We start from the raw sequence: 25,189 nt of genomic DNA, 5'->3' as shown, positions 1-25,189 counted from the left end.
CCGCCCCGCCCGCCCCGCCCCGCCCGCCCGCGTGGAGCCCCGGCCGGCGAAGCCTGGCGGCCCGAGCCGGTGCCGGCGGACGTGCGGCGCGGCGGGCGGGCGGGCCGGAGCATGGGGACCCGCGGCGCGGAGCTGCTGTGCGCCGCCGCGCTGCTCCTGGCTGCGGCGGGGGCTGCAGGTAAGGCCGCGCCGGGCGGGGGGACCCGGACGCGGGGAGCCCGAGGTCGTGCTCCGTAGAAGCGGAGCGAGCCGCCCGGACCGGCCTCGGGGTCCCCCGCGCGGAGGCGGCCCGCGTCCGCCGCAGTCGGCGGGGTCGGGGGCTGGGGCGTGGCTCCCCAAGCCCCCGCCGTTGAGGGTCGCCTCGAATCCGTACATGGAGGGAGAACCCCTAACCCGGGGGGGGCTTCTCCCTCACCCGTTCTGGGGGCGAGGGTGACGGGACCCAGTCCTCCAACTTGGGGTCCCTGCGGCTGTGACCCCCCCCTTGGGCTTCGTGCGACGGAGCCCCACGCGGGCCGGACCCCAGCCCGCGTCCCCTCCCCGAAGCCCCACCCCTCACCTCCTATTGGGTACGCCCGAAACACGCGAGCCTCGAGCCACTCCCCTTGGCCAATGGGGCGAGTCAGGGGCGGGGCCTGGGGCGTTGGGGCGGGGCCGGGCGGGAAGCGGCGCCTCCCGCCTGGATGTCGGTAGGGTCCCTGTCACCGAAGTGGGGACCCCCTTCCGTTCTCGCGCTCTCGGAGCGGGGGACGTGGAGTCCCTGGTACCTGCGCCTTAGGGCCTGCGGGCCAGCCTCCCCCCGCACTGCGGAGCGCCCCGGCCGCCCCCCTAGGGCAGGACCTTGTCCCCTGAGGAACTGGGCCGAGGGCTGCACCCCTTCCCCCGAGCTAGGTGGGGCGCACAGCCCCGCACACCCCTGCACGTTTGCACCCTGGGACAACTGCTGAAGGATGCGCAGAGCTTCCTTTTCCGTTTTTTCATTTCTGAGGCCGGGTCTGGCGCCACGCGGAGCCCAAGGTGGCCTGGAACCCTCGGTCCTCCGCGGCCTCCGCCCCACAGCGCCGGATTGCAGGCCCGGCCCGCCACCCCCGGCCACCCCCGGCCCGCCCCGCCACCCCCGGCCACCCCCGGCCCGCCCCGCCATCCCCGGCCACCCCCGGCCCGCCCCGCCACCCCCGGCCACCCCCGGCCCGCCCCGCCACCCCCGGCCACCCCCGGCCCGCCCCGCCACCCCTGGCCCGCCCCGCCACCCCCGGCCACCCCCGACCCGACCCGCCATCCCCGGCCCGCTCCTGGCCCGGCCCGCCACCCCCGGCCCGCCTGCACTGCGCCTTCTGGAGCTGACGCCCGCGCCGTCGGGAACGGTCCCTGCGCCCACTGCCTTCCGCAGCACTGCCTTCACGGCAGCTCCTGCCCGGGCTCCCCTTGTTAGTGTTCCGAGGGCTGCGGACGCGCCCTTTCTTTCCACTCGCCTGTTGCTGCCGGGAAACTGGCCTGGGCACGGGACAGTGACAGAGGCAGGCTGCCCTTCCTCAGGGACCGGGGTCAGAGTCTACTCGTCTTTGTGATTTTTGGTTGTTGTTTTTTTTTTTTTTTTTTTTTTTTGTCGGTCGTGGGGCTTGAACTCTGGGCCTGAGCGCTGTCCCTCAGCTCTTCAGCTCAAGGCGAGCGCTCTACCACTTGAGCTACAACGCCACTTCCGGTTTTCTGGTGGTTTATTGGAGATAGGAGTCTCATGGTCTCTCCTGCCCGGGCTGGCTTTGAACCGCGATCCTCAGATCTCAGCCTCCTGAGTAGCTAGGATTACAGGCGTGAGCCACCAGCGCCCGGCTAAGTTGTTTTTTTTTACCAGTCCTGGGGCTTCTTTTTGTTGAAGGCTAGCACTCTACCACTTGAGCCACGGCAACACTTGGGTTTCTATGGTGCTGAGGAATCGAACCCAGGGATTTGTGCATGCTAGGCAAGCACTCTACCTCTAAGCCACGTCCCTTCTCTTTGGGAAAGAACCCTGCATCTACTGATTATTGGGGTGCTGGGGCTGGAACCCAGGGCCTCGGTCATGCTGGGCAAGCATTCTACCACAGAGTAGAGGTCCTGCCCTCTTTTTTCCCTGAAGGATGGGGCCTTATTAATGCCCAGTCTGTGCCTCAGTCTCCTCAGCAGCTGGGACTACAGGTGTGCACCAGCATGCAGGTTAATTTCTCCTTCGTGTGTACTGGGGCATCTATTCCTACCACAAGAATCCATGTCCTCGAGGAAACCGTTCTAAGGTTTTCATTTCCCTGTACCAACCATCTTCAGAAACGTGACATAGAAACCACTGAAAGCTCTGACCACATCATTTGTGTGCTGAGGGGAAGAAAAAAAAAAGCAGAAATATTGTTTTCTCCTTTCCGATTTCGATAACCCTCGTGACTTGTCATTCGTACCGTGTGCGATCTAAGGGCCGGCGAGGCTTCTCGTTTTGAGACGGGGTTTTACTGTAGCCCATCCCCCTCTCCCTGCCTCCGAAGGAATTACAGGTGTGCACTAGCACACATCGCTGGCGGCCCCGGCATGTGGACATGTGCGGATCCAAACTCTGGTTTGGTTTTTGCTGAGGTTCAAATCTTGTTATGAAAGAACAAGAAAGACATTGCATGGTCTTTGGGCTGTGCTGTTGGGAACAGAATAATGCCATCCGTTCCCCTGCTCAGGAGGGGCTGGGCTCTGACCCCTGAAGGCCTCTTTCCCCACCAGCCAGGCTGTAAAGCTGCAAGGGGCTGGGAAGGTGGCTTAGGGGTGGGGTGCTTGCCTAGCATGCATGAAGCCCTCCGTACCATGCACAGAAAAAGTCAAAGTGGCGCTGTGGCTCAGGTGGTAGAGCAAAAGAAGCCCAGGGACAATGCCCACGCCCTGAGTTCAAGCCCCAGGACAGGCAAAAAAAAAAAAAAAAGTGGATGATTTGGCCAGGCTCTGTGGCTCTAGTCTGTCATCCTTTCTATTCTGGATCCTGCGATCTGAGGATCATGCGTCAAAGCCAGCTCAGGCAGGAAAGTCCATGAGACTCATCTCCGATTAACCAGCAAAAAGCCAGCAGTGGAGTTGTGGCTCCAGTGGTAGAGTGATAGCTTTTGGGTTTTGTTTTAGTTGGTCAGAGGACTTGGCCTGGAGTGCCCTCAGCTCTTCAGCTCAATCAGCTCAAAGCTAGCGCTCTATCACTTGAGCCACAGCACCACGTGCAGTCTTTTCTATGTATGTGGTGCTGAGGAATCAAACCCAAGGCCTCATGCATATGAGGCAAGCACTCTACCACTGAGCCACCTTCCCAGCCCCTTGAGTGATGGTCTTGAGCAAAAGCAGCTCAAGCCCTGAGTTCACAAAGGGCATCAGGTCTTCTGAGTGCAGGAGGTCTCTACACTAACGCCTGGAGCTGCAGCTTGCTGTTCCTGGAGGACATGGGTTATTCTTTGTTCCGCTCTGAAAGTCCTTCGGGGTGTTACTAACAAAGTCCCAGTCCTGGCCTTCTCCTAAACAAGTGGAGGTGATGGCAGTGGACGAATGGACACTCGGCTGCAGTGATCTGATCAGATGCTGAATGGTTCCTCCGCAGCATCTTTTTATTTCTCCCGAGACAGCCTCCCTGTATAACCGGGCTTGGCCTTGACCTCAAGATCCTCTTGCCTCTGTTTCCTGAGTGCCAAGATTACAGGAGGGTGCCACCATGCCCTTTCTGTCATCCGTATTGCCAATGCCCCCGGCTTGAGCTTCCCCTTTTATTTCTGAGAATCCAAGAACCCCAGGGGCCTTCCCTTCAGCCCAGCCAGCCTCGGTATGAGTCATCCACCCTTGAGCACCTCACCATTGAGCCAGGAGTCAACAGGCACGGCTGTGGGGCCCTGCCGTCCAAGGCCTCCGGGCGACGCACTGCCCACATCTAGGGTTGGGCAATAGAACTTCCGGTATCCTGTAACCACTGCTGATACCAAAGATCAACTCCTTCCTCCCTCCTTCCCACCCCTATGCCTGTCACCTGGACTCACTGGGGCCACCTGGGCCTTGTAACTGGGTCTCGTGTTGCTCTGAATCTCACACATCCTGGAGCCAGATCAATACATGGAACATGGAAGGGCCGAAGTTTCCTTTCATTCCACATGCGCGCCCCTCCCCCCCCTTTTTCTGGATTAAACCCAGGGCCTCTCTGGGGCTAAGAGCTGCTCTATGTCAGTACCCCGCCCCCCCCCAGCCCTGCTTTCTTTGTAAAGTACAACCAACAAACTATTATTAGCATGTATTAAGTGACCAGTTCTGGGGCTTGTGTGTTTTGTTGGGTTGGTTTGAGAGAAGGTCTCACTACATCACCCTCGTAGTCTGGGGCTTGTCCAGACTGCCCTGGAATTTATGAACTTCCTGCCTCAGTCTCCCAAATGCTGGGATTAGAAGCATGCATGACCACACTGGGTTAGTTCACTGCACTTTGACCAGTGTATACAGGCCGTCTTTTTATTTTTTTGGCCAGTCCTGTCCTGGGACATGAACTCTGGGCCTGGGCTTTGTCTCTGAGCTCTTTTGCTCAAAGCTAGCCCTCTAGGGCCACTTCAGGCTTTTTCTGTGTAGTTTATTGGAGATAAGAGGCTCACGGACTTCCCTGCCCAGGCTGGCTCTGAACGGGCTATCCTCAGATCTCAGCCTCCTGAATAGCTAGGATGACAGGCATGAATGTGATGATAGGCATGAGGTGCCCAGCCCAGGCAGTCACTTGGCATGAGCCTACCAGGCAGGTCTTACCAACAGCCCCCCTCCCCTAGGGGACCTCCACCCATGGGACGCACAGGGTGCTCGGTGTGTGTTGGGGGGTGGGGGAGAGAAAGGCGGAACCCGAACGCTGCTCCAGAGACGATCTGCCTCTGGCTAAGTAGTAACCCCACTGCAGAACCAGCCGGAGGAACACAGAATTAGTAGAGACTTCACACACAGTCAAACACACGTCCTTTTCAGTGTCCCCGAGTCAGGGGCCTCTTATGTAACCCAGGCTGATCTTGAACTCCAGATCCTGTGGCTTCAACCTGTGGGGTGTTAGCATGGATACAGGCATGCCCTCACCGCGCGGCAAGCCGGGCTGCCTGCAAGCATGAAGCCCCACCGCACCACCGAAACCCAGCCTGGGACCAGCGGCTCCGGGACGGCTCCGGAGGCTGCGCGGAGGCTCGAAACCAGCCCAGACAGACGGACGGACGGACACACACGCGCACGCGGAACCCGCATGAGCTTCCGGCCGGGGCGCGCACGACTGACGTCATCACTCCCGGGCCGCGGCCTAAGAGTGTGTTTGACGCAAATTTCATATAAGCGAATATAATACATAGAAATACGTAAATAAATTTTAAAAAAAAAAGCTCATTTAGCTCACGGTTCTGAAGGCCGAAGCAAGCCCAGAGCTCCCCCAGAGCGTCCGGCGTGGGCCTGGCGCCCGCGGGCCACGCGAAGGCCGCGAAGGGAAAGCACAAGGCCGATTGCGCATGCGGGGAAGGGAAAAGGGGGAGGGGGCGCAGAGTGGCTCTCATCTCCCAGCGCCAGTCTCGCGAGAACTGCTCTGGTCAGGAGAGTCCCGCCCCCTCGCCGCCTGGAGCTGGTCCAGAGCTACTTTATGTCTCTTATATAATACCTAGTGCTGAGCGCTGTGATACCTTGTTACTGATCATCTGTAATTGCGTCAACTATATACAGTACATCCTAACATATGCGACAATAACAGAACCTGTCTGTATCTACCACATTCTGATTACATAAGGTATGTAGTCTATAATTATGTAATTATAAAGGATACACGACATACCAGGCGAGTCAAGCCTGTGATCCCAGATACTCAGGAGGCTGAGATTTGAGGATCACAGTTCAAAGCCACCCTGGCTAGGATAACCTTTTTTTTGTGGTTTTTGTTTGTTTGTTTTGGTGTTGGGCCTGTGCTCTGTGCCTGAACTTCTTTTGCTCCAGGCCTGTCACTCTACCACTTGAGCCACAGAGCCGGGGCTGGGAAGGTGGCTCAGTGGTAGAGCACTTGGCCTTGCATGCATGAGGCCCTGGGTTCGATTCCTCAGCACCACAGAGTAGCTGGGATTACAGGCCTGAGCCACCTGCGCCCAGCTCCTTAAGACTTCCTATTTGCAATTAGCCACCAAAAAGCTGGAAGTGGAGCTATGGGCTCAAAGTGGTAGAGTGCCACTCGGACACAAAAGCTCGGACAATGCCCAGGGTCACCAAAAAAATAAAACAAAAAAGTCCCCCCCCCAAAAAAAAAAAAGAAAAAGAAAAAGAAAGCATATGTGCACGATTGTAGTGACAAGAAGCCTTGTCCACTGTGGTTTGTTGTTGGTGTGGTTGTGTGTGTGTTGCTAATACTGCATGCAGCTAGAACTCAAAGCTGGGTATTCTCTGGAGTTCTTCACTCAAGGCTGATGCTCTACCACTTGATCCAGAACTCCAATTTTGGATTTTCTTTTCTTTCTTTCTTTCTGTCTGTCTGTCTTTCTTTCTGTCTTTCTTGTGTTTGTGGGGCTTGAACTCTGGGTATGGGCGCCGTCCCTCAGCTCTTCAGCTCAAGGCGAGTGCTCTACCACTTGAGCCACAGCGCCACTTCCGATTTTCTAGTGGTTCATTGGAGATAAGTCTCATGGACTTTCCTGCCCAGGCTGGCTTTGAACTGTGATCCTCAGATCTCAGCCTCCTGAGTAGCTGGAACTACAAGCATGAGCACGGGCATTTGATAGCCGACTGACCATTGTCCTAAGGAAGCCTCTCCCTTCCCTTTTCTCCTAGCCCAAGACAAATGCAGCCGGAATGAGTTTCAGTGCCAGGATGGGAAATGCATCTCCAGAGGGTGGATTTGTGATGGCCGCCCCGAGTGTCCCGACGGCTCCGATGAATCCCAGGAGACCTGCAGTGAGTCCCCTTAGTGACACACTATTGACCCCCACACACACACATACCTTTGTCAGTCCTGGACATTGTCCCTGAGCTTCTTCGGTTCAAGGCTAGCACTCTACCACTTGAGCCACAGTGCCAACTTCTGGCTTTTTCTGTGTCTGTGGCACTGAGGAATCGAACCCAGAGCTTCGTGCATGCAAGGCGAGCACTCTTCCACTAAGCCACCTTCCCAGCCTGAATTCTGCTTTCTTGAACAGCATCTATCACCTGCAAAGCCAGTGACTTCAATTGCGGAGGCCTTGTCAACCACTGCATCCCTCAGTCCTGGAGATGTGACGGCCAGAAGGACTGCGAGAATGGCTCGGATGAGCAGGGCTGCGGTGAGTGGGACCTGGGATCTTGCACACCCCAGGGTCATGTGCGTCTGTGAGCTCAGCTTCTGGTTCTGCTGAGGGCCTGTCACCAGTGTGGCATGGTCCATCTGTTCCTCTGGGGACTCAGCGGGCACTCGCTGGCCTAGTCTCTGTGACTTTACTCACCAAGGAGAGGTGGACAGGTTGTCTTCTGTGGTAGGGCACACCTGTAATCCCAGCACTCAGGAGTTGGAGGCAGTAGGATTGCAAGTTGGAAGCCAGCCTAGGGCTACATTGTCTTAAAATTAAATAAGCTGGGTGCCTATGGCTCACGCCTGGTATCCTAGCTACTCAAGATGCTGAGATCTGAGGATCCTGGTTCGAAACCAGCCCAGGCAGGAAAGTCTAGGAGACTCTTCTCTCTAGTGAATCACCAAAAAAAGCCAGAAGTGGGTTGGGAAGGTGGCTCAGTGGTAGAGTGCTTGCCTAGCATGCATGCAGCCCTGGGTTCCATTCCTCAGTACCACAGACACCAAAAAGGCCAGAAGTGGGGCTGTGGCTCAAGTGATTAGAGTACCAGCTCTGAGCCAAAAAGCTCAGAGACGGGGCTCAGGCACTGGGTTCGAGCCGCAGGACCCCTGGAGCATGCCTGAGGTCAAGGATAAATGGGAGCCCGCTGTGGTGTCCCCTGTGCATTTATACCCAGATCAAGTTTCATTTATAAATTGGGTACAGCAAGCAGCACTGGGGTGCTTGTGTAGCATGGGGCACCAGCCCCTGAATCCCCTGAAATCACACAGTATTCCATTGCAGCAGTCCTAACAATATACTGTAATGAACATAACTGAAAACTTACAAAACTCCTTTAGCTTCATGGAAGGTTCAGGAAAACCTGCCTGGACTGGCTTTGAGCTGTGACGCTCTCAGCCTCCTGATCAGCTGGGATGACAGGAAATCTTCTGAGTTGTGTGTGACTTTGGGGCCTGAACCCATCTCTGAGGTTTTTCACTCAGCTGGTGCTCTACCACTTGAGCCACGGCTCCACTGGTTCTCAGGACAAGACTAACCAGCGCTCACCATGAGTGGGGAAACTGAGGCAGCGGTGATCATACTCTATCCAATGCCTGGGTGGCCTCTCCTGACTCAGCTAACTGGCCAGAGCGCCCCCCACTTCCCCTGTAGATGTGGGGGGCTCCGTGGCTCTGGGTGACGCCCCCCCCCCCCCGCAGCGCCCAGGACCTGCGCGGCCGAGGAGTTCCGCTGCCCGGACGGCAGGTGCATCTCGCGGCGCTTCGTGTGCGACGGGGACCGGGACTGCGCGGACGGCGCGGACGAGCGCGCGTGCCCGGCGCCCACCTGCGGGCCCGCGCACTTCCGCTGCAACTCGTCGGCCTGCATCCCGGAGCTGTGGGCCTGCGACCAGGACCCAGACTGCGACGACGGCTCGGACGAGTGGCCGCAGCACTGCGGGGCGGCGGCGGCGGCGCGGGGCCCGTGCGGGGCGCTCGAGTTCCACTGCGCCAGCGGCGAGTGCGTGCACATCAGCTGGCGCTGCGACGGCGGCGCCGACTGCCGCGACCGGTCGGACGAGGACGGCTGCGGTACGGACCGACGGACGGACGGACCGACGGGCGGGCGGGCGGACGGGGCTCGAACTCGGGGCGCGCGCGCTCCCGCTCCAGCCACTGCGCCACTTCCGGTTTCCTGGTCCCGCGGACTTTCCCGCCCGGGCTGGCCTTGAACCGCGATCCTCGGGTCTCAGCCTCCTGTGTGCCAGCCCCAGAGCTCGAACTCAGGGCCTGGGTGCTGCCTCAGCCTTTTCACTCTACCACTTGAGCCACCGCTGCGCTTCGGGCTGAGCCGCCACCACGGGGCTTCAAGTGGATAATTAGGTTGAAAAGGTTGTCACAAGCTGACTTGTGAATGTGACGCGGGCCAGGCGCCCGTACCTCGCGCCTGTCACCCCGACCACTCAGGAGGCTGAGAGCCGAGGATCGCCATTCAAGGCAGGAAAGTCTGAGATCCGCCTATCTCCAAGGAAGGACCAGAAAAAGTCACAAATGGAGCTGTGGCTCACCAGCCTTGAGTGTAAAAAAAAAAAAGCTCAGGATAGTTAGTGGCTAGGCCCTGAGTTCAAACCCCAGTCCTGACTCACACACGAAATCAAAACAAAACAAGACAACAAGCTGGGCGCCAGTAGCTCAGGCCTGTCATCCCAGCTACTGGAGGCTGAGATCTGAGGACCGTGGTTCACAGCCAGCCTGGGAAGGGAAGGCCACGAGACTCTTATCTCCCATGAAAACCGGAAGTGCTGCTGTGGCTCAAGTGGTAGAGCGCTCACCTTGAACTGAAGAGCTGAGGGGCAGCGCCCAGGCCCAGAGTTCAAATAACAAAGACAACAGCAAACCCTAACATTCAGCCAAGCAGTACCTAGAGAGACACGGTTGTCCCTTCTGTCCCCGATTGATCCTCACATTGTCCCTTCCAGCTGTGGCCACCTGCCGGCCTGACGAGTTCCGGTGCTCGGACGGGACCTGTATCCACGGCAGCCGCCAGTGCGACCGGGAGCATGACTGCAGGGACATGAGCGACGAGCTGGGCTGCGCCAACGGTGAGCGCCGAGCGCCGGGGCTTCCTCCCAACCTCGGGGCTGTGATGCTTGGGATGGCTTCTGGTGCTGTCAGGGGACAGCAGTCCCAGGGATGGGGCTGGGGAGGGGCTGGAGAGCAGCCTGCGGGGTCACCGGCCAGGCATCGGCCCTGTCACCTAGAATAGACGCAAAGTGACCCTAACTTCTGGCTGCCTAGCCAATCCAATTCCACATAGAGAACATTCTAGAGCCTGATGCCACTGGCTCATGCCTGTCATCCTAGCTACTCGGGAGGCGGATATCTGAGGATCATGGTTCAAAGCCAGCCCGGGCAGGAAAGACCGTGAGCCTCCTCTCCAATAAACCACCAGAAAACCGGAAGTGGAGACTGTGGCTCAAGTAGTAGAGCACCAGTCTTGGGAGAATGCACAGTTCAATACCAGCCTATATTATATAATAAGAACTTATCAGGCTGGGAAGGTGGCATAGCGGTAGAATGCTTGGCTAGCATGCATGGAACCCTGGGTTCGATTCCTCAGTACCACAGAACCAGAAAAAATGGCACTGGCTCAGTGGTAGAGGACTAGCCTTGAGCAAAAAGAAGCTCAGGGACAGCGCCCAGGCCCTGAGTTCAAACCCCAGGACAGACACATACACACATACACACACACACACAATCTACAAAATGCTCATAACATTTAATTTTAGTTGAGTTACAGCTTCTTTTAGCAGTGCTGGGGTCTGAACCTTGGACCTTGTGCCTGGTTGGCAGCACCTGGTTATTTTTAACCCTACATGTGAGTGGCGTTCGATATGCTCATGTCACAGGGCATTCAGGCAGCCGTCCGTGATCCTGGCACTCGGGAGGCTGAGGACGGAGGCTGACTGGGCGGGTGACATGGCGAGACTGTGTAACTAGAAATGAAAACAATTACAATAATGACAAAGTCTGTTCGAATCATTGTGTAACCCTGCCACTGCCTGCCTACCGAAACTGTCCCACTTAGCAAAGCTGAAACCGTCCCACTAAACATTAACTCCCCACTCCTCCACAACCCCCTCCCCTTGCCAGTGTCCGTCTCGGTGGATCTGAGGTCATCCTGTAAGAACAATCATGAATGTGCCTGGCATGTTTCACTTAAAATAGTGCCTTCAAAGCTTATCCATGTGACCATGTGTGAGAATTTCCTTTTTTGGTTGCTCACAGCTGGTGCTCTACCTCTTGAACCATGCCTCTAGTCCAGCATTTCGCTAGTTAAAATGGAGTCTCGTGGACTTTTCTGCCTAGGCTGTGTGTGTGTGTGTGTGTGTGTGTGTGTGCGCGCACGTGCATGTGTGCACCAGTGCTATTCCTAGTTTGACCTCAAAGACTGGGCTGTCACTGAGATTTTGTGTTCAAAACTGGTGCTCTACCACTTGAACCACAGCTCCACATTGGCTTTTTGGTGGTAAAGAATCTCACAGAGAGCTGGGAATGTGGCTTTGTGGTACATTGCTTGCCACATTCACAGGAAAAGCTGGAAGTGGCGCTGCGGCTCAAGTGGTAGAACGCTAGCCCTGAGCTGAAGAGCTGAGGGACAGCGCCCAGGCCCAGAGTTCAGGCCCCACGACCAACCAGAAAATAAAAGAGTAATGAGTTTGTGGGGGTCTGGCGGCTGAGTCACCCCGAGCCTTCTCTTGCGTTGTCACAGTGACACTGTGCGAAGGTCCCAACAAGTTCAAGTGCCACAGCGGCGAGTGTATCACCATGGACAAAGTGTGCGACTCGGCCAGGGACTGCCGGGACTGGTCCGACGAGCCCATCAAGGAGTGCGGTGAGTCCTGACGGTGGCAAGGCCACAGATTTGGGAGACAGGGAGCGGACTCATTTGTGGATGCTGTGGGGTGTCATAGTTGCGTAGCTCCTGTCCTCCCTGTGGAGCGTTGGGGTTCCTGGTAGGAAAGATCCATACAGGAGCGAGGTGCTGGCGGCCCACGCCCGCCATCCTAGCAGCTTAGGAGGCTGAGATCTGAGGATCACAGTTCAGTCAGCCCAGGCGGAAAAGTCCATGCGGCTCATCTCCTGTGCAACACCTGAAAACTGGAAGTGGCGCTGTGGCTCAAAGTAATAGAGCTCCGGCCTTGAGCAAAAAAACCCCTCGGAGACAGCGCCCAGGTCCTGCATTTAAGCCCCAAGCTTGACAAAATGAAAGAGAAAGATATGGGGGCTTGGGTAAGAAAAGCATATAGAATGGTGGGGGGGGGGGTCGGCCTTGGGGTGGAGCCCAGAGCCTTGCACAATGAGGCGAGCGAGCGCTCTCCCCCAGCCCAGTAACCATTTGCTTGGGTAGAGTTCAGTGGTATTGAATGTATTTACGACCATGGGGGCGTGGTTTTGTGGAGGTGGGCCTGGTTGTGCAATGGGAGCAGGGCCAGGTGGAGGGCGTGGCCTAGCGGAGCTAGGCTACTAGTAAGGGGTGTGGTTTATTGGCAGAGGGCGTGGCTTAATTGTGGAGGGCGTGACCTAATGGCAACAGGTCCTTGTGAGCAGTGTGGCTCTGTGCGGGTGGGCGGGGTCGGCGGGCGTGGCTTTGGTGCTGGGCGTGGCTCTGGTAGCGTGCTTCTTAGCACAGGGAAGACTCTGGGTCGCAAGTACTGCAAAGAAGAGACAACGCACTCACAGTGTGTGCACTCCTGACCACCATCTAACTCTTATTTTGGCACTCATAATTCCCCTGAGGCTCTGAGGACTGGGTTGGGGCGGGGGGACCCCCACAGGTGGATTCCCAGGGTGACTGGCATTTTTCACCCAGCACCAGCCCTCAGGGCTCCTCCCCCTGAAGTGGGATCTGTGAACTCACCTAAGTCTGGGGTCTTATACAAAGGATGCAGTTCCGCCACATGGCCAGCAGAAGGGGGTGGAATGACCACTCCGTGTCCCCCCCCTCCCCCCCCCCCCCCGCTTCCCCCTTCCCCACACAGGGACTAACGAGTGTGCGAACAACAATGGGGGCTGTTCTCATGACTGCCGGGACCTCAAGATCGGCCACCAGTGCCTGTGCCCTGACGGATTCCGGCTAGTGGAGCAGCGCAGATGTGAAGGTGACAGTGCCAGGCTCGGGCGCCTTCCTCTACCTTTTTCCCTTCCAGAATTCTCTATGCCTCGTTTTTCATGTTGAAATCAGCATCACCGCTTCAGGTTTGTGGGTGGGGCACTGCGCATGAATGAGCCTGACCTTTCAAAATCTGGGCTCAGCAGGCCAGGGACTGGGGGGCTGTTCCTGCCTGTCATTCTAGTTACTCAGGAGCGAGGGGAGGAGGATTGAACTTCCAGGCTAGCCCAGGCAAGAAAGGCGAGCCTACCTCACCTGAGAGCTGGGTGTGGTGGTGATCTTCTATCATCCCAGAGATTTGGCAGGCTGAGATTGGGAGGATCACCGTTCCAGGCCAGAACTGGGCACAAAAGCTTGAAAGACACTATCTCAAGAGAAAAGGCTGGGTATAGTAGAACCTGCTTGTCACCTAGATAGGAAGTATAAATAATAACATCATAGTCTAGGCTGTCCCAGGCAAAAAAAAGCAACCAGAGCAAAAAGGACTTGGTTATAACTCACCTATTCAAAAGCCAGTCCAGGAAGAATAGCCTGGGATACTATCTCCAATTTACCAGCAAAAAGTTGGACTGGAGGCATGACTCAAGTAGTAGAGCACCAGCCATGAGCAAGACAGCAGAGCAAGAGCAGGCGGCCCTGAGTTCAATAAAGTGCTAATATTGGTGGTAGATCTTCGTCTAACGGGCACAAGGCCCTAGGCTCCATCTCCAGAACCCCACAATAGCCTTTTGTCCCATGTCACCTGTAGATATTGATGAGTGTCAGGAGCCGGACATGTGCAGCCAGCGATGTGTGAACCTGGAGGGCAGCTACAAATGCGAGTGCGAGACAGGCTTCCAGATGGACCCCCGCACCAAAACCTGCAAGGCCGTGGGTGAGTGCTGGGCAGCTGTGACCCGGGGGCCTTCCACGGGGGAATTTATCAGCGCCTTGGGCACGTTCAAACTGCCTGTTTAAAACTGGGTGCTGGTGGCTCACACCTGTAATCCTAACAACTCAGGAGGCTGAGATCTTGAAGATCCAGGTTCCAAGCGAGGATCAGAGTTTGCAGCAAAATAGCGTGTGAGACTCCTATCTCCACAATAATGAGCAAAATGCCACTGGTGGCCTGGTTCAAGCAGTAAAGCACCAGCGTTGAACAAGAAAGCCCATTGAGAATGTGAGGACCTGAGTTCAATTCCAGATATAGGTACAAAATAAGAAAGAAAAAAGAAGAGGCAGAAAGAGCGCATGGACTGGGCAAGGCAGGGCAAGCAGACTTAGAATTGACTAGTTGAACCATGGTTAGACCTTCCTTCCAAGACTAGCCAGACGTAGGTGTTAAGACACTGTTCCCCCATTTGGGGGGGACATCGCTCCCCTGGCTTTCTCACACCCTGCAGAGGAGTCCCCTCTGCTGGCCTGACCCCACTCCTGGCTCCCCAGGCTCCATCGCCTACCTGTTCTTCACCAACCGTCATGAGGTGAGGATGATGGCGCTGGACCGCAGCGAGTACATCAGCCTCATCCCCAACTTGAAGAACGTGGTCGCTCTGGACACCGAGGTGGCCAACAACAGAATTTACTGGTCTGACATCTCCCAAAAGAAGATCTACAGGTAAACTGAGTCCGGTGCACCGCCCCTTCCCCCCACCCCATTGACCAGAGGCTGTGGCATCACCCCCCCCTCCAGCTTGACAAAGGTCTGGCTCCACCCACTGCCCTGGGCCCCACCCTTTGCCATGGGCCCCGCCCACCGCTCTCCATGATTGACCAGGCCCTGGGCCCTGACGCTCTGCCCCCTCCTGGTCTCAGCACCCAGATTGACCACGCCCCCAGTGCGTCCTATGACACCATCATCTACGCCGACCTCAAGGCCCCGGATGGACTGGCTGTGGACTGGATCCACGGCCACATCTACTGGACCGATTCCATCTTGGGCACCGTGTCCGTGGCCGACACCAGGGGCACCAAGAGGAAGACACTGGTGCAGAAGAGCGGCTCCAAGCCGCGGGCCATCGTGGTGGACCCGGTGCACGGGTGCGTGCTCATCCCGAAAAGAAAGATAAAACTTTGTACTTAGAGAATATGGCCAGGTATCCTGGGATGTTTTCTTCAGTTCTAGCTCCAGAAGAATTGCACACAGGGTTCCCTTCCCCCTCTCCCCAACAAAGTATTGCTCTGTCTCAGCCTCCAAAGTGCTGGGGTTACAGGCATGCACTACTCTACTTGGTCATAGGGTTTGAACTCTGGGCCAGGGAACTGCCCCTCAGCTCTTCAGCTCAAGGCTAGTGCTCTACCACTTGAGCCACAGCACCACTTCTGGTTTTCTGAACTCTGGGCCAGGGAACTGCCCCTCAGCTCTTCAGCTCAAGGCTAGTGCTCTACCACTTGAGCCACAGCACCACTTTTGGTTTTCTGAATGGTTTATTGGAGATAAGAGTCTCTCCGACTCCTGCCTGGGCTGGCTTTGAAAGGTAATTCTCAGATCTCAGCCTCCTGAGTGGCTAGGATTACAGGTGTGAGCCACTGGCACCAGAAAATGCAAGCCCGTTCTTGAAGAGACATTTTGTGGGCTGTAATCATAACCTTATGATTCATAATAGCCAAAAAGGTGAGCCCATGGACAAATGCATAACGCGATGTGGTATGTCCATACGCTGGAATTTTACCCTTAAAAGGGGAGGGAAATGCCAACACATAATACAACTTTTTTTTGGGGGGGGGTCAGTTGTGGGGCTTGAACTCTTGGCCTGGGCACTGTCCCCGAGCTCTTCAGCTCGAGGCTAGGGCTCTTAACACTAGTGCCACAGCACCACTTCTGGTTTTCTGGTGGTTTATTGGAGATAAGTCTCGTGGATTTTCCTGCCCAGGATGGCTTTAAACCGCGATCCTCAGATCTCAGCTCCTGAGTAGGTAGGATTACAGGTGTGAGCCACCAGCACTTGGCTTCTGGCTTTTTTTGGTATGATGACAGTTCAAAGCCAGTCCAGGCGGGAAAGTCTGTGAGACCCCTATCTCTAATCAAACACCAGAAAATCCTAAACAAGAACTGGTGCTCAAGTGGTAGAACACCAACCATGAGTAAAAAAGCTGAAGGACAGTGCCCAGGCCCTGAGCTCAAGCCCTACAACCAGCCCAAAATAAAATAACCCATTTTCATCAAAAATTGGACCCCCAAACCCCATGTGTGCGCACAATGCAGGCACTAACCACTCCCCTACCCCTCACCGCAATGTGGGCTCTCAACTCCTTCCTGGCTCTTCTGTGGTAGTTGTCCCCGGCAGGCTCTGAGTTCAAAACTCAAACTGGCATCCTCATCTCCTCCCTCCTTCCCACCAGCTTTATGTACTGGACAGACTGGGGCACCCCGGCCAAGATCGAGAAAGGAGGCCTGAACGGCGTGGACGTGTACTCGCTGGTGACAGAAGACATCCAGTGGCCCAATGGCATCACCCTGGGTACGTACGTGACGAGCCTGCCCTCCCCAGGACATGGTGTGGTGACCTGGTGTCCCAAACCACCTCTGCGATCCCCTTGAGATTTTACAGACCCCTTCAGGGCTTCTTCTGTGGGGAACAGAGTAGTCTAACACAAGTGTATTCACCTACCTCAAAATCATCAGGGTCCTGAAATTCTCTAGAACTTTCTAGAATCTTCTGGAAATATCTGGCATCTACTTGGTGACCATTCCTTATCCATTTGTGTGTCCTAGATCTTGCCAGTGGCCGCCTCTACTGGGTCGATTCCAAACTCCACTCCATCTCCAGCATCGACGTCAATGGAGGTAATCGGAAGGTCATCTTAGAAGATGAGAAGCGACTGGCCCACCCCTTCTCCTTGGCCATCTTTGAGGTAAGACCTGGGGACCTACGGAATTCATAGTTAGCTGTTTTTTGACTAAATCTGTGTATATACTAGAATATTACTCCGCATTAGAAAAGGAAACGCTGAAACATGATATAAAATGGAGACCTTGAAGATACTGTGTTCAGAAAAATAACTAGCTATTCAGGAGGCTGAGATCTGAGTATCATGCGGTTCACAGCCAGCCCAAGAAGAAAAGTCCATGAGACTCTTATCTCCAATGAACCACCAGAAAACCGGAATTGGACCTGTTGCTCCAGTGGTAGAGTGCTAGCCTTGAGCAAAAGAGCTCAGCAACAGTGCCTAGGCCTCGAGTTCAAGCCCCAGGACCAGCACAAAAAAAAATCTTCACAAGATTTTTTTTTTTTTTAGTTGTGGAGCTTGAACTCTGGGCCTGGGCGCTGTCCCTCAGCTCTTCAGCTCAAGGCAAGCGCTCTACCACTAGAGCCACAGTGCCACTTCCGGTTTTCTGGTGGTTTATTGGAGATAAAAGTCTCACGGCCTTTCCTGCCCAAGCTGGCTTTAAACCCTGATCCTCAGATCTCAGCCTCCTGAGTAGCTAGGATGACAGGCGTGAGCCACCAGTGCCCAGCAACTGCCCCTTTGGCTAATTCGATTTGTGCTGTGTCACCTGTGTAGGAAAAGGTATTTTGGACGGATATCATCAATGAAGCTATTTTCAGTGCTAATCGCCTCACTGGCTCTGATGTTAATTTAATGGCCGAAAACCTCTTGTCCCCAGAAGATATTGTCTTGTTCCACAATATCACACAGCCGAGAGGTAAGAAGGAAATTTATTTAGGGGAAAGAAAAAAGTTTCTAGAATTTTCTGGAATGTTCTGAGCCTAGCTGATGCTGGGCTCCGTCTCACCTGGATTTCCTTCTTTACCTTTAGGAGTAAACTGGTGTGAGAAGACATCTCTCCCCAATGGTGGCTGCGAGTACCTGTGTCTACCCGCCCCTCAGATCAACCCACACTCCCCGAAGTTCACCTGTGCCTGTCCGGATGGCATACTGCTGGCCCAGGACATGAGGAGCTGCCTGCCAGGTGGGGGCTCAGGTCTGCCTTCTGCCATCTGTGCAGCCCAGCCCTTTCTTACCCTCTTCTGAGCTGGCTCCTCATCTGTCCAGTGCTTCACGCCTGTAATCCCAGCTACTCAGGAGGCTAAAATATGAGAGTTCTTGGTTTGAAACCAGCCAACAGGAACAGTCCAGGACATCTTTTTTTTGGGGGGGGTAGGAGGGTCCGGTCGTGGGGCCTGAACTCTGGGCCTGGGCGCTGTCCCTCAGCTCTTCAGCTCAAGGCTAGCGCTCTACCACTTAAGCCACATCGCCACTTTCAGCTTTTTTCTTTTTGCTTATGTGGTGCTGAGGAATGGAACCCAGGGCCTCAGGCATGCAAGGCAAGCGCTCTACCACTGAGCCACCTTCCCAGCCCCGCTAGGACATTCTTATCTCCAATGAAGCACCAAAAAGCCTGAAGTGAGCTGTGGCTCAAGTGGTAGAGCACTATCCTGGAGCATAAAAGATCAGGACAGTGTCCAGGCCCTGAGTTCAAGCCCCAGGGCTGGAATTAAAAAAAAAAAAAAAGCGGCTGGGTAGGTGGCTTAATGGTAGAGTATTTGCCTAGCAGGCATGAAGCCCTGGGTTGGATTCCTCAGTAGCACATACACTGCAAAAGCTAGAAGTGGCGCTGTGCCTCAGGTGGTAGAGCGCTAGCCTGGAGCAAAAGAAGCTCAGGGACAGCGCCCAGGCCCTGAGTTCAAGCCCGGGACTGGCAAAAAACAAAAAAGAAAGAACAAGAAATATATCACAGTGTCCATCCCAGTGGCTGACTGTTTTCAGTGTGTGTGTTTTTAGTTATTTCTTGCAAGCACAGTTCGAAAGGTCGGGGACCCGGAATTGGACTCAAGAATTGTTCATTCCCGCAGAGGCTGAGCCTATACCGAGCACCCAGAGGCCAACCACCACCAAACCTGCGGTCAGCACTACAACAGGGGTCCCGAGGCACCCAGACACCCCGCCACCTTCCAGCACTTCCTGGAGCCCCGCAACCACAGCTGCGCTCACCTATGCACAGTCCTTCACCACGTCCTCTCAAGGTGCGAGCCGGGCCTCGCTGGCCTGTTTACAGACACAGGGTGAACAGACTCAGTGGCGGGAGTCCGGGTGATGTGCTGGGGCCTGGCCTTCTCTCCCTGTAAGATGTGTGCGCCCGTCCGTGGGCTTGAACTCAGGGCCTCGCCGCCGTCCCTGATCATTTTTGTTTGAGGTTAGTTCTCTACTGTTGGAGCCACAGTTCTACTTAGTTTTTTGCTGGTCCATTAGAGATGAGAGTTTCATGGATTTTCCTACCCAGGTTGACTTTGAACTTCGATCCTGAGAGCTCAGCCTCCTGAGTAGCTAGGATGACAGGCGGGAGCCACCAGCGCCCAACCAGATTAGATTTTCTTGTCATTTTCCCCACACACAGTGTGGAAGTGTTCCCTCGTTAGATTTAGTGAAGTAGACCTTGCCTGGAGGTGATCTGCAGTTCATCCCTTTGTACGCCAGGGGGTGTGCGCTGGCTGCCTGGGAATGGCCTTCTAGGGTTTTCTAGCAAGGAAAGAAAGAAGGAAAAAAATAAAAATAACCCACAAAAACACAAAAATCCCCCCAGACATCACATCAGCAAGTTTCAGAATAGTTTCTTTTCCTCTTGACAACTGAAGCCTTTGTTTAGCCGTGGAGAAGATAAGGCAGGAACTGCCGGGTAGAAGGAGGCTGGGGAAGGAGCTGGGGTGGATGGAGGTCATCATAGGTCACCCCAGCAAGCCCCAAGTTTGGAGAAGGGCCTGGTCAGGAGAAAAGTTTCCACAGATCTCCCGGATGTCCCTGTTAACATGGCTGTTATTGGTATTATTGATGCTGGAGGTGGAGCACTGAGCCTCAACTTGGACTACTGAGGCACCCCCCCCAAACACACACACACACACACACACACACACACACACACACACACTCACACACTCAAGACACCTTCTTGCATCTAAGCTGACCCCCATGACCCCAGTTTCAGAGCCTTCGATATCCCCTGACCCCACCAAGCACAGCTGGAAAAATAGTGAAAAGAAAAAATGTTGCTATAGGCTCACACCTGTGATCCTAGCTACTCAGGAGGCTGAGATCTGAGGATCACAGTTCAAAGCCAGCCCAAGTAGGAAAATCCCTGAGACTCTTATCTCCAATGAACCACCATAAAACAGGAAGTGGCTCTGTGGCTCAAGTGATAGAGACTAGCATTGAGCTGAAGAGCTGAGGGACTGCGCCCAGGGTTCAAGCCCCCTGACCAAAAACAACAAGAAAAAAGCCAGCCTGGGTAGGAAAGTTTATGGAATCACCAAAAACCTGGAAATGGAGCTGTGGCTTAAGTGGTAAAGCGCCAACCTGGGCAAGAAAAACCCAGGGGTGGGTGTCAGTGGCTCATACCTGCAATCCCAGTATCCAGAAGGCTGAGATCTGAGGATCAGGGTTCAAAGCCAGCCTGGGCAGAAAAGTCACAGTGAGACTTTTTATCTCCAATGAACCACTCAAAAATTGGAAGTGATGGGCTGGGAAGATGGCTCAGTGGTAGAGCACTTGCCTTGCATGCCGAAGACCCTGGGTTCGGTTCCTCAACACCACATAAGCAAAAAGAAAAAAGCCAGAAGTGGCGCTATGGCTCAAGTGGTCGAGCGCTAGCCTTGAGCTGAAGAGCTGAGGGACAGCGCCCAGGCCCAGAGTTCAGGCCCCATGACCAGACCCAAAAAAAAAAAGAAAGAAAAAAAATTGGAAGTGATGTTGTGGCTCAAAGCGGTAGAAGGCTAGCCTTGAGCAGAGAAGCTCAGGGACAGCACCCAGGCCCTGAGTTCAAGCCCCAGTACACACACACACACACACACACACACACACACACACACACACACACTCACAAGAAGTTGCCTCTAGACTGAACAATAGACTATTTTTGTCAGTCATCACTACAGAATTCAGGTTAATGGCTATTTACACAGCATTTATATTTCATGACCTAGAACCCACAGGAGGATATGCAGGTGTTTGTGACCTTTATGCAAATGTATGCAAATACAGCATCCTTTTTGGCAGGGAGGGACTTGCGTCTTGGGCCTTTGAAACTGAGGAGGGGGCGCTAGGCCTCATCTGAGGGAGCCTGTGCGCATGTGCAAGCCAGCGGGGCCCACCCCAGCCTGGAGATCATCCCCCTCCACATTCCTCCCGGGGATCCGGGCTCACGCCGTCCCTTCTCCCCCAGGTCAGGGCGATGCTGCGGGCAGAGGGCTGGCGGAGCAGCGGCAGGGCGTGGGGGCCCTGTCCATCGTGCTCCCCATCGGTGAGTGCTGGCGGGGTTCTGGTCGAGTCCTGCTCCCCACACCCCTTCACCTCATTCACCTAGCTCGGGTGATGGAGCCCCTCCCGGCTGCCGAGTCTGCTTCCCATCAGGCCCTGGGGCCGAGGCCGGGGAGGAGGGGAACAGCTCCCCTGCCCACCCTCCCCGCCCCCACCCCGGACGGCGCGCATGCGCGGCTGCGCCCGAGGGCCTGCCCGTGACCGGCCTCTCCCCGCAGCCCTGCTCGTCCTCATCTGCTTCGTGGCCTTCCTGGTGTGGAAGAACTGGCGCCTGAAGAATATAAACAGCATCAACTTCGACAACCCCGTGTACCAGAAGACGACGGAGGATGAGGTCCACATCTGCCGGAGCCAGGACGGCTACACCTACCCCTCGGTGAGCGCTGGGGAAGCCACGAGTCCGGTGTCGGTGTCCCGGGAGATAAAGAGAGGCCAGGGCCTGGGCGTGGCCACGGGCAGGGGCGTGGCCACGGGCAGGGGCGTGGCCATGGGCAGGGCGTGGCCACGGGCAGGGGCGTGGCCAAGGAGTCCAGCCCGTGGTGTTGGGCTTAGTGCTGGGGCGTGGCTAGTGGTGGGGGTGTGGCTTAGTGCTGGGGCGTGGCTAGTGGTGGGGTGTGCCTTAGTGCTGGGGCGTGGCGGAGTGGTTTGGTGTTGGGTGTGGCTAGTGAAGTGGTAGGGGCGTGGCCCAGAGCCAGAGGTGGCTTACTATTGGGAGCTTCGCTAATGGATGTGGCCAAAGGTAGAGTGTGGTTTAGTGTAGGCGTGGCTTTGGACTGGGCGTGGCTCAGTGGTGGTCCTTAGGACTAGCAAACTTGAGGTACTGGGTTCCTACCCCTAATACACACACGGGCGCATGAGCACGCACACGCGCGCGCACGCACGCACACACACACACACAGCTAAAGGCCAGTAATGGATTTGCCGAGACTAGGACAAAGGGGATGGAGGTAGAACTTTCTTTCCATTTTCTGTGCCAGTCCTAGGGCTTGAACTCAGGGTCTGGGCTCTTGGGCCTGAGATCTATTTTGTTTTCCCTCTGGGTTGGCACTCTACCTCTTGGGACACACAGCTTCACTTCTGGATTTTTAGTGGTTAACTGAAGATAAAGATAGTCTTACAAGCCGCTCGCTGGTGGCTCACGCCTGTCATAGCTATTCAGGAGGCTGAGATCTGAGGATCACAGTTCAAAGCCAGCTGGGGCAGAAAACCAGAAGTGGTGCTATAGCTCAAGTGGTAGAGTGCTCACTTTGAGCTGAAGAGCTGAGGGACAGTGCCCAAGCCTCACTACCAACGAAAAAAAGGTCTCACAGACTTTCCCACCTGACTTTGAATGGCAATCCTCAGATCTCAGCTTCCTGAGTAGCGAGGATGACAGGCGTAACCGCTGGCACTGGGCAAGGAGATTCAGGTTTTTTTGTTTGTTTGTTCACAAAGAGGTTAGGGCCAGCTTGGTTGAAGAAGCAGCAGCATGTGCAAAGGTCCTGAGGTTGGAATATACAGATTATATTTTGGTGCTTGGGAAAAAACCCAGCGTGGCTGCATCTTACAGAGTAGGGAGAAATCAGGACCAGAAGGTGTGACAGGGACACCAACTACAGAGGAACTTATATGCCCTGGGGAGAACGATGGGTTTTGCTAGAAGGTTCTTGAGCCGAGGAGGGACTTGTCTATCCTCTAGCGTTCACGGTGTTCTCTGATATCCAGGCAGGGAGCAGATGAGGGGGAGCAGGCTGGGTGTCAAGAAGGAAGCTCCTAGTCTGGTTGTGATAAGTGGGGCTGAGCTGCTCAAGTTTACTGCGGGCTGGACTCACTGTTTCCGGTGTTTTCCGTCCTGTTGACAGAGACAGATGGTCAGCCTGGAGGAAGACCTGGTGTGACCGGCAGCGGCGGCCTGGCCCTCCCTGGAACGTGGCGCCTCTCGTGGACAGGATGTGTACTTTCTCCCCGGCGGGTTGCCCAGTGCCCGGCCTGAGTCCCGGCTTTCTTGAATCCTTCAAAGGCGCGGCGAGCCGCCTGTCTGCTGGAGCTGTTTTATTTATTATTTTCCTTTTGCCTGGAAGGCAAAGCAGGCCGAGCGCCCGGCGGCCACCCTGCCAGGTTGCCTGCTTGGGACTTGTGTCTTTCTTGCCTCACAAAAAGGAGCTAGGATATCTCGGCGAGTTTCTGGAAGATTCGGCCCTTTCCTGCACAGGAAACAGGGCAGTGTGAGCAGAGAGAAAGAGAGAGCGAGCTGGTGGCTGTGAACATGTGGCCCCTGTCCACCTGCCGCCGCCGCCGCCGCCACCTGAACTCAGACGTGCTTGTGTTTACCTCTTGCCCGGCGAGGCTCGCTGCGCAGTCACTTAGTCCCGGCCCTGTCTCCCCCGCCACCCAGCACATCAGCCTCAGGTTGCAGAAAGCAGGGAAGTGACTGTGTGGCGTTGGGGTCCGGGGGGCCCCCGGGGCCGCCGCTGACTGATTCCGGTTCATTCATTCGCCAAAACTTGTCATCCTCCTCCTCCTCCCCCCACTGCCCCAACCCACGGGAAGAGCCTGAGTCATGGGTGGCCTTTAATATTTACAAAGTGCCTGAGATCCCGGAACCATGCTCCCTCCCTCCCTCCCTCCCTCCCTCCCTCTCCCCTTCCCGCTGCCCACCTCCCACCTCAGCTAGTTGCACTTTTTCTGTTTGGGCCTGGACACTGTAGAGTGGACCTGGTATCCTGACCTTGCACTGTTTTTGTCGAGCGTGGCTCAGGTACCCCAATTTCCTTTTTTCCATGTGTGGCTGCGTGTGTATGTGTGTGTGTGTGTGTGTGTGTGTGTGTGTGCGTGTGCGTGTTTCCTGGCATGCTGGGGTGGAACCCAGGGCCTCTTGCATGCTTGGCAGGTGCCCTGCCCCCGAGCCATACCCCCAGCCCCTCTCCTTTGCCTTCCTCTCGGTGTTGTTTCTGGGGAGGGTGTGTGGGTGTGGGGTTTGAACTCAGGGCCTTGGACTTGCCAGACAGGTGTTCTCACTTGAGCCACACCCCTTTTGGCTCCCATCCCTGTTGGACTAGGATTTTGCATTTACGTCTCCTCCGCGTGGACTGCGATCCTCCTATTTACGTTTCTTGTATAGCTCGGATGCCGTGACACAGCACACGCCCAGGTTTGTCGTGGTTGAAGTAGGGTCTTTGTACCTGGGCTGGGCTGGAGCTTGGACCATTCCTGATCTGTGTCCCAAGTAGATTGGCTTACAGGTGTAAGCTGTTGCACTTTTGTGTGTGCGTATGCCAGTCCTGGGACTTGAACTCAGGCCTAGGCGCTGTCCCTGAGCTTTTCCACTCAAGGCTAGCGCTCTACCACTCGAGCCACAGCTCCACTTCCAGCTTTTTGGTGGTTCATTGGAGATGAGTCTCACAGACCTTTTTTTTTTTTGCCATGGCCAGCATCAAACTGTGATCCTCAGACCTCAGCCTCCTGAGTAGCTGCGATTACAGGCGTGAGCCACAGCGCCCAGCATTGGGTTTTAATTTTTTTTTCTTTTTTTTTTTTTAAAGTCTCACGTGGCCTGGGCTAGCTTGAACTCACCATCCTCTGTCCCCGAGTTCTCAGTGAGGGGATGGCAGCCATGCATGCACCCCTTTTTTAAAAATAGAAATAAGGCTGACACTCCACAAGTGTCACCAACCTGCCTGGTATTTCCACCACTAAGTCGGAGGTGGGAAGCAAGAGTTCTTTCTAGAATTGCCGCAAATATCACCATGGTGTGGAGACAGACCCCGAGGGGTGCAATGTGCAAAGGAACTGTGATTTGTTTTCCCACTTCCGCCTTGAAGAAATCTTGCACTTTGTATCTGTTGTCACTATTCTCTCACACACACAGGAATCTATTTATTTTTGCTGTGATCTCCCCGGGGCTGGGTGCGGGCGCCGGGTCTGAGCTGTGTCCTGCGTGGCTGTGGGGGCTGGGAACCGCTTTAGAAACCACTGCACAGATGTGTTTTTCTAGCCCGGAGGTCCCCTCACTGTGATTGATTATAAATTTCTTAGATTGA

At 55.4% G+C, this 25,189-nt stretch overlaps 1 protein-coding gene across 1 annotated transcript; it reads left to right on the top strand.

Annotated features, from left to right (window-relative positions):
• Positions 1-39: 39 nt before the first annotated feature.
• On the top strand, positions 40-25,189 carry Ldlr (low density lipoprotein receptor). Its single transcript, XM_070002234.1, has 18 exons — positions 40-178; positions 6,796-6,918; positions 7,161-7,283; positions 8,486-8,857; positions 9,745-9,867; positions 11,538-11,660; positions 12,808-12,927; positions 13,687-13,812; positions 14,364-14,535; positions 14,733-14,957; positions 16,260-16,378; positions 16,633-16,772; positions 17,424-17,565; positions 17,680-17,832; positions 18,716-18,886; positions 21,076-21,153; positions 21,389-21,546; positions 23,012-25,189. The coding sequence occupies exons 1-18, from the start codon at positions 112-114 to the stop codon at positions 23,045-23,047; spliced, it is 2,571 nt and encodes an 856-aa protein (XP_069858335.1). The 5' UTR covers positions 40-111; the 3' UTR covers positions 23,048-25,189.

The sequence above is a fragment of the Dipodomys merriami genome, unplaced genomic scaffold, assembly GCF_024711535.1.
Source record: "Dipodomys merriami isolate MVZ:Mamm:240054 unplaced genomic scaffold, mDipMer1.0.p SCAF_6, whole genome shotgun sequence".
Taxonomy (NCBI): Eukaryota; Metazoa; Chordata; class Mammalia; order Rodentia; family Heteromyidae; genus Dipodomys; species Dipodomys merriami.
Note: the sequence above shows the minus strand (reverse complement) of the source record. Positions and strands in the feature narration are given on the sequence as shown.

Coding starts and splice junctions, on each gene's coding strand:
- Ldlr (XM_070002234.1), top strand. CDS start 112: ATGGGGACCCGCGGCGCGGAGCTGCTGTGCGCCGCCGCGCTGCTCCTG. Junction 8,858..9,744: donor GTCGGACGAGGACGGCTGCG/GTACGGACCGAC, acceptor TGTCCCTTCCAG/CTGTGGCCACCTGCCGGCCT. Junction 18,887..21,075: donor CTTCACCACGTCCTCTCAAG/GTGCGAGCCGGG, acceptor CTTCTCCCCCAG/GTCAGGGCGATGCTGCGGGC.